Here is a 10,958-nt window from a genome sequence, read left to right as displayed (position 1 = left end):
ATCTGACTGCCATCAGTGAACTTCTAAGGCAAGCCACTTTGCTTTAATCAACCAGTTAGAAAAGCCAAATCCCTTACTGTGCACCCAAACACAGAAACAAACACAGTCAAATGCATGCGCACTCAGAAAGCGTAGATATTTTTTTTATTATTAAGAGTAAAAACTCAGTGATCATATAATTCAGTAGTGTGCATTAACAAGGATATTCAATAAATATACATTCCTTCTGTAGTTTTAAAGGTATACAAGGTTTCATCATAGCATCATCTCTAGAAAGGCTTGTAGCTATTGTGCACAGTTCATAAAGGCAAGGCATGCAAGCAGAAGTCATGCCGAAACAATTCAACAGAATAAAGGTTGGCGACATAAAAGCTTTAACAGTAAGCATTTCCATTGAACCACTCAGTGACAGTGCTTCGTTCTGCAGCTCCTTCCAGACTTCTGACCTCAAGACAAATAGTATCATATACAGGTTAACTTAAAATTACTTTTTGCTTCAACATTGTAATTTGCATGTTGCAGATTGTAAACCAGTGCAGAGGTTAATCCTTGGCATCTGAGTCGTGGTCCCTATTAATATGAAATTAGTTACTCTTGTTAAAAACCAAAATACTCAGTTCAATAGATAAAAACAGAACAAAACAGTTCAATAGATAACATACGTTAAGCATCATTCCTTCTTTCGTGTGACAGTTACACATAATAGCAGCATAAAGTAGGGGATCTGACTCCAGGCAATACAGTTTAACAATACAGTGTGGTAACATAGTGCTTTACAAGAATATGTGATGCAATTGTTGAGGTTATACTGTACGATTGTGAGGCTGAATGAATTATTAATCACGGATGAATTAGTGTGACTCACACAGAAATGGAGAAAATGTGGGTACGCATACAGCAGTAAAGCAAAAGTTGTTTTTCATTCTTTTTTTTGCATGTTAAAATTAATATGTAAATGTAAATTACCATTATTAGGGCTATGGGGCAATGCCTGAGGCCCTATTGTTATTATTTACATATTATGTAATCTGATATTGTGAAGCCGTATCTCTAAGAATACCTTCAGTTCAGATTTTTGCAGAAAAACAGCAACATTCACATCACACTGACTCTGTACACATTTTACATGAAGTTACATATATTCAGTAGTCAGTGAACCAACATATACCCGCAGCCAAGGCTGATTTTTATAATATATCACATTGCAGAAGTAAAAAGAAATGTTCTCTCTTATGAAATCCTCTAGAGGGCAGAATATATCCACAATGGCAAGTCAACAATTCTCAACTGATTTTGCTTTTGCCAAGAAATGCTTGGACCTACCTTTGTATTTTTGAAACAAGACGTAACGTTTTTGGACTTGTAGCACAAACAGAGCAGACGCGAAGTGTGCACACATAAATCCTCTGAAAACAAGTAAAGCCCTCAATGGTTTCTATCAAAAATTATATCGTTAAAGGGCTGCAACTAAGGATTTAGTTTGTTCAAATTACTGATTAAGAAAAATAGTTAAAAATATCCATCATTATTCCTAAAAGTTAAACCAGATATATGGTTTAATATCATAAAAAAAATATTAACATTTGACAAACTAGAACCAGGGAATAGTTGACAAAAAATGACTGATCAGTCAATTATTAGAATCATTTGCTGATGAATTTTCTCTCTACCATGCTGACTGTCTGTCTTTCTGCACGTTTTAGCTCCAGTTTATTGGCAGAATTACATGTTTTGTTTTGTTTTTTCATTCTGCTAAACAAATTCAGACGACAGACTGACTACACAAAGTTGTTTGCTCAATGAATGGCTTTAAAAGTTAAAAAATACCTTTACATTATTATAAACTCCACAAGCATTGTTGTTAAAAGTTGCACTCATAGCAAAGAGTGTGTAAACTGACATGCAGTCATTCAAAAAGCAAATGAAAGTTGCAACTAGCGTGTAAATTAGTTATTCTTTTCAGACAATCCTAGACTCTGTGGCTTTGCTTACACATGACGGAGGGAACACATATGCAGTCATGACATTATAGGCCACCATGTCCTTCAGGTTAAAGTGAAACTGTCAGGCTCTGTTAAAAATTCATTGTATTGATTTGCCAACAGCAGAGATCCTCTGGCATCTTCTTCAAACTGCTCCTTCAGTATTTGTTCAATAAGTTACGACACTGCATTCCATCTCCTCTTCTTTCCTTAGGATTTGTATGAGGAAACACTAATGAATATATGTTAAGGGCATTTCAGATCAATAGGCTCCATCCTCTAGGGAAACTATCACAAACCTTTATTTGACTTGAAGCAGTGAAGGTTGTAGTTTTCCGATAGTAACAGATAGAGCATGTTAGGCCCCATCTAAAAGATAATTAAATTTAATCACAACCTCCAAAAAATGAAACATTTTGCAATCCTGGTCTTTGTTCTTGTGGACAAGATTTGATAAGTCCCTCTGGAGCCGCAGTTGCTAAAATCTGGGTCAACACACAGCATGAGTTATGGGGTTCTTTCTTTTACCAGAGTCTAATAAATTATTTGGTAGATGTAACTTGTGTGTGTTAAACTCGTTTTTTCTTGATGGTTTGAAGATCTGATATTACTAGTTCTAATTAATATGTGGATCTATGAATCAGAGAATAGAGGCAATAATAGATCCACAACAACCAAAGCTGAGTGGTGAATCTCCCATTTTTTGGAGTGTTTCTTGAATACTAGATGCAGGTTAGCTACATCTGGTTCATGGCGTTTTGAATCTGCATAAGCATGCAGGTGTTACTCCCCCTTTTAAAGGGTGATAAATCATGACTGCCACAAACAACTTAACCGACACCCAGTTTTCTGGCAGTCAATACAAATACAGTCCCTTTAGCTTGAGAGACCTCAAGGACAAAAAAATTAACTAAATTCCAAGGTTTTAAGATAATACTAATATTATTAATATTGTATTAATCAGTATTTCTTAGAAACCAAAATGGTTTGGTTCCTTTCTCAAAGTATCCGTCAAAAGTGCCAGACTCAAGTGGTGAGTTCACTTACCTTCCTGAGTTCTACCCTGTACATTGTCAAGTCCTGCAAACCAGAAAATACCTCTAAACTAAGCAGAATTATAGTTTTCTACAAAATGACAATAACAAAATGCTACAAAGACCCAGTGGTAGAAGTCCATTGTCACTGGAAGAAAGGAGGTCCCCAAAAATTTCACTCTGGGAGAACAGACCGGTCATGCTTTGAGGTCACAGGGGTCCGTTGGAGATCTCTCTGAAGCCGCTGCTCTCTGCTGACTGACCAGGTAGATCCACTGGACTGTCCTGGCTCTTTCCTTCTATTTGTATCTGCCTGTTGTCAAAGTGACTCATTTTGATTCGACCCCTCTCTTGGTGACCCTCCACAAGTGGCACTAGAGGCACCATTTGCTGGTGACTACCTTTGCTGAGTCTGTCGTCATGGGGCCTTGTTTTGTCAGCCGTCTGTCCATCAACTTTGAGGTGGTTCCTTATTGGTGCAGGTCCATTATCATGCTGGCCTTTTCTGATAGGCACTGGGCCATTGTCTAGGTGGCTGGCTTTGACGGACACCAGCCTATTGATGTGGTGCTTGTTGCAAACAGGGATTTTATTAGCCTGGAGTGAGCGGGTGTAACGGGAAAACCAGTCCCGCTCAAACACAGCCTGTAACTGCTCCACCACCGTGGAGTTCCTCTCCTCGACGCCCTCTGGCTGAGTGATTACGAGGCCTGCTCCCGCATTAAAGGTGAACTCATTCCCCACCCAGTCAAGGTTGCCTGTCAGGAAACAGACAGGAGTCAGAAACTTAGGAAACACATCAGTTTTGGGTGTTGTATAGAAGCAAGACGACCATGGAGCCACAGCCCAGATATGTCGTTGGCTTAAATAAGAATACTAATGCATTTGAAGTTCACTAATTAACGATCCTATGCATTGATAATGGTAAACATCAACATTGCATGATGCAACTTCTACTTGATGTTAATCTAAAAAAAAAAAAAATGTAAGTAATGTTCAAAGGTGAACATTAAGACATTGGACTTCAGGACAGTGTTGTTTTCACATCTGATTCAAGTCTTTATCCAAACCCAAATTTCCTCGTGGCTCTAGATCCCTACACAAGGATAGTATTGATCTTCTAATCTCATTCTTGCACAAAAAAAAAATCAATGTGGACCTATTCCTTTAAGCACACTAAAAATGACATGGAGCAAGCGGAGACACATGGGCCACAGCCATAAAGTCTAGTCGATGAGCTCACCTAAATAAATGGCTCTGTCTGTAACCATAAACCTGTTGTGGTTTATTCCCTGGAGACTGCCATCCCTCTGCACTCTGGGGTTGAAGAACTTCTACACACAAAGACACGCATGCAGAGGTGCAGTGAGCATTGATAAAGTGCATCTGTAGGGGTAAAAATAGTACACGTGGCCTTGAACTTACAGCCTCCAGAGAGCAGTTGGCCTGCTCCATACACAGACTCCTCAGGGACCAGATGAAGTTGAAAGTGAGTGGATGAGTCTTTTCCCAGCAACTTATCAGCAGACGGACTCGCACCTTCCTCAGGATCAGAGCCTCTCTTATAAGAGCATCGATATGAGACCAGTACCTTGGCACGGGTACAGACACACACAAACATGGGCAAAGAGCCAGATGCACACGGAAGCATACACATGGTTTGGTGGCTTGAATGATGATGAACGTCTGCCAAATCACCGCAGAGTGGCTCTAACCTGTGGCTGCTGCTGTCCAGGAGAGGCAGGTAATCAGTGATGGAGATGTAGATGAAATGGCGGGCCTCTTGGATGACCCGAGAAATGGCTTCCAGGTCATTGCTGCGATCTTTGGGGATTAAAACATCCGGCGAGCTCTGTCGAAGGAACGAGAAAGGAGGCAGTTAGGAGGTGTAACCATTGTGGAATGAGAGGATGCACGACTGCTGAGTGCAGACAGTGACACACAAATGATTCAGAGCGTTGTGTAAATAGATATTAATCACCCCAGTGACTCAGAAATGACCATTATACATTTACCGTTAGCACTGTTAACATTAAAACAACTGACTCAGCTCGTGATTACCGTTCACCCAAGTGATCATTAGCTCTGCCTTTGTTTATGACTCTGACTTCCTGTTGACTTTCACTGCGCTCTGTGATTGATAAATGCGACACGTTTGTGCTCGCACGCACGTGTTTCTTGTGTTCAAATAAATCTTGTGAAAATGGACAGCACAGCCGGATCAACTTTTTTTTTCTGCTGCAGGGAGGAGACATCACCATCACTCATGTCCACTGAAAGACACAGTGTCCTGCCCAAACGCACTCTCCATGAAAAATTCAGTTTTCCTTTACCTAGTTCCCATCTTCCAGACATTTAGAATAGACCCATTTTAAATGAGCATCTGCCGCTACAAAACTTGACAGTGGATGCGGGATTAAAATATTGCACACTGACAATTCTGACAAATCTTCCATGTCTGCTGGGTTTTTATGGCCCTATTAATAAGCTCAAAGAAGCTCTCAGAAAACTCCAGACATAATTTCACGCTGGATTTTGATGTGAAGTTTATTTATTAAGATGGAATCTCTTAATTACAATGACTGCAACATGCCTTGAATGCAGCATGAGTCTAGTGCATCAGTACATCTCTAAACACCTGTGTCTGGATCCCAGGCTCTGTCTTCATCTCTCCCTCCGGACTACACAGAGAACAGTGTTTTGCATTTCCTAATTAAGTAGTGCCCTCGGCAGCTCAGACAATAAACATCGTAGTGCCTGTAAAGTATGACTCAAACGACAAAGACTCAAGACGTAGAGTCTATAACTTACACTGTCAGATCACTTTAAATGCATTTAAGAACCTAATGTTCCTTTTATGTGCAGCTCGATGTACCCACCATTAAAGGGAGACACTACAGATGAATAGGGCAAAGTTTTTAACTAATAGATATCGCCATGAAACTTCTCCAGTTGATTATGTATATATTTTTTTGTATTTCAATTGTTTTGTGAATTTATATTTAAATATGCAAATGAGGAGTTGTCTACTTAAATATGAGCTAATTTGCATACATTTCCAGAACAGAAATCTGAATCATGGCTAAAGTGAGGTTCAAAATTCTTCATTTTGTTAACATGTTTAATTTAAGGTAGATTCAGGTATTTACAGAGGGATTTCTGATCTCTTTTTTAACATAAATCAGAAAATACTGTCAACAGTCAAAACAATCTATTTTTGCCACCATGTTTTAGGGGTAAAATGTTATACAAATCAGGCTCTGAATAATATATGAAAATAAATAAATAACTACAGAGTGTAGTTAGGAATAAATCTGGAAAGTTTGGTAAGTGCATGTGGTTGCCAGTACACAGGATATGACCATATTTGCACCCAACAGCCTTCTGTGGGAGAAAAAGAGCTTCACAACGGTACTTCATATACTGGGGTCGAGACGAGGCTGACAGTTTAGAGGTTTAGAGGCGCAACACAGACAAAATGTAGTGAAATGAACACCTAAATGTGCGCCTTGACCACTTTTTAAAACTAGTTTGATAGAAGACATGTGAATGAGGCAAAATAGCAAAAATAAAATTGGCTGAAAAAAGTGTCTCACCTTAATCCACATTATCAAAGGATTTCTATGCTTAAGTAAATGTTTTCTCTGAGCTGATGTATGATACAAATGAATACAATGTGTGTCACTCACAGAGATGTAGGCCTGAGCTTTTGTGCTGTTCAGTGTCAGCTGCAGTGGCGAGTCGCTGTTAAAGAGGGCAAAGAGGCGTTTGGACCAGAAAGAGGGGATGAAGTCTTTGTACATCAGCCCCCAGTAGAGGCTGAACAATTTGTGGAGGTCCAGAGCCAGACAGCTGCAGTTGTACACCAACACACCCAGCTCCTTCCTCTGGAGAGAAAATAAAGACCTATTAGAGAACCATAAGCTTGGGGGCAGCTAACATTTATGCAGGCACGTTTGTAGTTATTCTCGTCACTGTCATTGGTTAAAAAAACAAAAAGGTTGTCCATCATCTCTATCGCCTGTTTTCAATGCCCATACGTATCAGGTCATGTTGTTTACAAGTCTTATCCAGTTACAAGCCACAGAATGAATAGACACTGCAGTGGGTAATCTCTCTGTTCTCGTTTTTCCACTCACTTCCACTTTAAAAAGTCACTCAGCATCTGAGCCTGTAAATTTATTTCTCGTTTTCTCTTTGTCTCTGCACCTTCGTTCTGCCCCTGCGCTGCTTACACAAGCTCAGATGTAGTCATTAAAGTCTTGTTTGATGCAGCCCATTCCAAAAATACATCACCTAACTCGTCATGTTTCAGAGAATTAATAAAGATTTTTCAGACTTTTCGTTACAACTTCGATAACTGCCACTGGATTCTGGCTGAGGAATGAGCAAGTTGCACATGTGCTTTTGTGTGTCTAAAGATAAAATGAAGGTTACTAACAAAAGGCTCCACACTTTAATGAACCATCCAAAGCATCCAGCTTTGAAGATGGCAGTGAAAGAATGAGCGCTTTCTATTTCTGTATGCCACACGCTAAAGACCTTCAACAAAAGATCCCACAAAAACATACAGTATAGTGTATTCAAACGGATGCATACTCACTATCTGTGTGTATTTTAATGTTTTAATGGCTTCTTAGCTTTAACATGAATAAGTATGCATGTAACTTACTCCTGTGATAAACTGAGGCTCCTCTCCTCAACCCATAGGACCCAAAGGCCCCCACTAACAACATCCTGAGATCTACTTAATATTAGAAAGATTATGACTGTAACAGTAACAGTGTACACAGAACATCCCAGAGCCTTACACAAGCACTTTGCTTTCTGTAAAGGTGGTAATTAAATGACAACAGAGAGGTAAATTTGAATTTTCTGATGTTGTATGTGCTGTAAATTATGTTGAGTCTACGATACTGTGGCCAGAGATCTCCAGTCCATGCTGCCACTGCCGATGTAGAAATGCTTCCTGTCGACCACCCAGAAGGAAGAGTGGAGGTTGCCTTTGATCAGTGCTGTCATGTTTACATAGTGGACCTCTGCATCTAGAAAATGGCAGGTGAGCGACAGTAAAAGAGAAAGGGCAGTAAGAAAATAAAACACGAAAACAGACGAAACGGAAATATGGTGAAGAAATGAGAGTTTCAAGTAACTTAGCAGAAGAAAAATGGGCAAACAGACTAAACAGGCACAGCAGAGCTACAGCACGTTTGAGTACAAACAGGCAGAATGGATGAAACAGTGACAGTGAGAACTGACTGTGGTTGGCAAGTGTCCTGAGCTCAGCTGAGTCGAATATCCCGCTGGAGATCTTCAGCTGGACGCCTTTCGCTTTCAGCCCCTGCAGCCTTGACAGCAGAGCTCTGCCCTGAGGAAAACACACCAGCAAACCATTGATGTCACATGACATGCGTGCACTGTGTATTCAGGTAACCAGACTTAGAGGTTTGATTTTCTTCTGGTGGATACATCAGAAGTCCTTTGTGTGCTGTTTATGTGCTCCTTAGTGTTTTGTTTTGATCAAGTACTCTAGTAGAGTACCTCTGCTCAATGTAACAACCCAGTAACATTGTTTAGTTATTTATTTGATAGGGACAGTTCACATTAATGAACATCTGTTCAGACAGCAATAGATGTAAATATGCTGGGTACAAGACTGGTGTATGTTCAGAACAAAACGTTTTTGAAAAGGTGGACAGTGAGTCACTGTTGTCTTATATTAAGATGAAGTGACAACATCTTGGACATTACTAATGGCCAAGTGTCACAGATTGTTTGGAGTTCGGCAGTGACACAATACTCTTCACTTAAACCGCTTATATAATGGCCAATAGCAATTTGTTTCCCACAAAACTGTCCTAACATACACTCAGAACACAATGTACGATGTACAAGGGAATATTTTGGCACTGACAAGGTAAGTAGTGAGGTTTCTCTTAAATACCAATCACAGTAGAAATTAGGAAGGGCTTTAAAGCTGTGAGAGGCAACCTGGGTAAAATGGGTTTAGCAACCAGAAGACGTGTCTGCCCTTCTTTTATAGTGTCAGTGTAGATCACTTTACACAACACCTGCTGAAGCAGACGCTGTCGACAGTGTGTCGTTTGTAATTTCATAAAAAGTTGAGTTGTTAAAGAGTGACTGCTGTAGCTATTGTGAATTACAGGCAATTGATCTGAAAGGTCAAATTAAGTTTATGGATCACAGAGGGCTCAAAGCCGGTGGTGCAGACTATGCCAAGAATCGTAATGGAATGTGTGTTTAAGTTGCATAAGGGAATGTAAGGCTAGAAGCGTCCTCCAAATATATAATGATTCTTTTTTTTTTTTTTTTGGTGTTATTCCAAGAGCGTCTTACATTTGGTGATATTTATTCAAGTTTTATTCCAGGCTTTTTCACAGAAAGTAGAATCAAGAGATGAAAGAAGTCTCAGCTTTGTAAAATCTGCACAGAGGGCGAGCAGCCATCAAGCGAGCGAGCGCATCAAGAACTTGGATGAGTTCGAAAAAACTGAAACAAGTCCAGTCGCCTTTGTCTAATCTTAAAAATATTGTGACCTGGAAACTGAGGACAAAGACACACACGGATATTTCTGCCACGTTAAGCTTTGTCTTAACCGTGCATTGCATTTAAAATTCAAAGGCCTTCAGCTCTTCTCTGGCCAGAGCCCTCTAAAATAAATAATTACTATTCCATCAGGAGGATTGTGCTTTCATTCATTCTAATACGGTATCCTCTACTCTATAAAAATGCACTGTGTGTCTGTATATGTGTTGTTGGTGCACAGTCTGGCCAAACCCTTCAGGCAGTGTTCAATAAAACACATCCAGTTCACATCCAAAATAAATACACTGCTTCATGGAACTCGAAAACAGTCAAACCTGCTACCATAACAGAAACCTTGAAAGAACAGCCATTGATTTTCTTCACTGGTGACCATCTGTGTCTGTTCTCATACATCACGCTGTCAGCAGGTCTGCTTTGACATTGCAGACTTCCTGGGATGAAGCTGGACATCTTTTCGTTGAATAATCTTTCTGACAGATGTGTAATGGAGTATTTTTTTTTTTTACTGTTTTTACGATGATTTTTGTTCTGTTTGTTTGAACATTTATCAAAAACTTAAGTCTAACAGGAGACTGAAACTGTAAAACCAGCTCTAAATGTAAATGAAAGTGGAGTTTCTGTAGCTCAGTCTCTGGGGTCTTGGTCTGGTTTTACCTGTCTGGCAGTGGGCTGGAAACTGGATTCATAATCTGAGGAGTTGAGGAGCCACAGCGGGGAAACTATCTCTACAACCCGGATAGCTTGGTCCAGCAGGTTGTACAGCCCCACTGAAAGGGGGAGGTAGGACGTGCCATTCTCTAGGAAGGAAATGTCTTCTGGGATGTTTTCCACCAGTGATATTCTGTGGAAAATAATGACAAAAAAACAACAGAATAAAATAAAATAAAAAAAAAAAAATCACATGCCAAAAGAAGCCAAAAAGTGATAATGGCTCCATTAGGCTCAGTCACAGAAAACAGTTTATTGGGAATATTGCTGCAGTATTGTGTACAAGATTAGCCTCGATGTAGCATAAAAATGTGCTGGAGGTGCACTTACTTTTGCAGCAGTTCACGTCAGACTTCTTTCTTGTATTTATCAAACACATCAACATAATAATAATAAACCTATTATTATCAGCATAAATCCTAACAAGGTCCGAGCTTGACTCGAACCCGGACTTTCTCGCTGGGAGGCTTTGGTGCTAACCACCATGTCGCGGTTGTGTACAAGATTTGCCTCAGTGCAGCATGAAAATGGACTTTTGCACCAAATATGTCATGTTCACTCATTTTCCTGAATAATTAAATAGTCTACATTTTCTTTAAAATAAATAAATAAAAATCTGCACATGTTCTGGTAAATAAACACAAATAAATTACTTCGACGATTGTTC

The 10,958-nt window shown here is 39.7% G+C and overlaps 1 protein-coding gene across 2 annotated transcripts in view; it reads right to left on the bottom strand.

Moving 5' to 3' along the window:
* Positions 1 to 127: 127 nt before the first annotated feature.
* LOC125019278 (inactive phospholipase D5-like) overlaps positions 128 to 10,958 on the bottom strand; it is a 47,222-nt gene continuing 36,391 nt past the window's right edge. Inside the window, exons 3-10 of one of the 2 annotated variants that reach the window (XM_047603952.1) lie at positions 10,238 to 10,424; positions 8,276 to 8,384; positions 7,934 to 8,061; positions 6,706 to 6,903; positions 4,732 to 4,868; positions 4,442 to 4,607; positions 4,260 to 4,350; positions 128 to 3,774 (exon numbers count right to left, since the gene is read on the bottom strand). In XM_047603952.1, coding sequence (XP_047459908.1) covers positions 3,227 to 3,774; positions 4,260 to 4,350; positions 4,442 to 4,607; positions 4,732 to 4,868; positions 6,706 to 6,903; positions 7,934 to 8,061; positions 8,276 to 8,384; positions 10,238 to 10,424 — 1,564 coding nt within the window. In that variant the 3' untranslated portion in view covers positions 128 to 3,226. The remainder of the gene's footprint in view (positions 3,775 to 4,259; positions 4,351 to 4,441; positions 4,608 to 4,731; positions 4,869 to 6,705; positions 6,904 to 7,933; positions 8,062 to 8,275; positions 8,385 to 10,237; positions 10,425 to 10,958) is intronic. The other variant, XM_047603953.1, reaches the window with a different exon arrangement.

The sequence above is a fragment of the Mugil cephalus genome, chromosome 13, assembly GCF_022458985.1.
Source record: "Mugil cephalus isolate CIBA_MC_2020 chromosome 13, CIBA_Mcephalus_1.1, whole genome shotgun sequence".
Lineage (NCBI taxonomy): Eukaryota > Metazoa > Chordata > Actinopteri > Mugiliformes > Mugilidae > Mugil > Mugil cephalus.
Note: the sequence above shows the minus strand (reverse complement) of the source record. Positions and strands in the feature narration are given on the sequence as shown.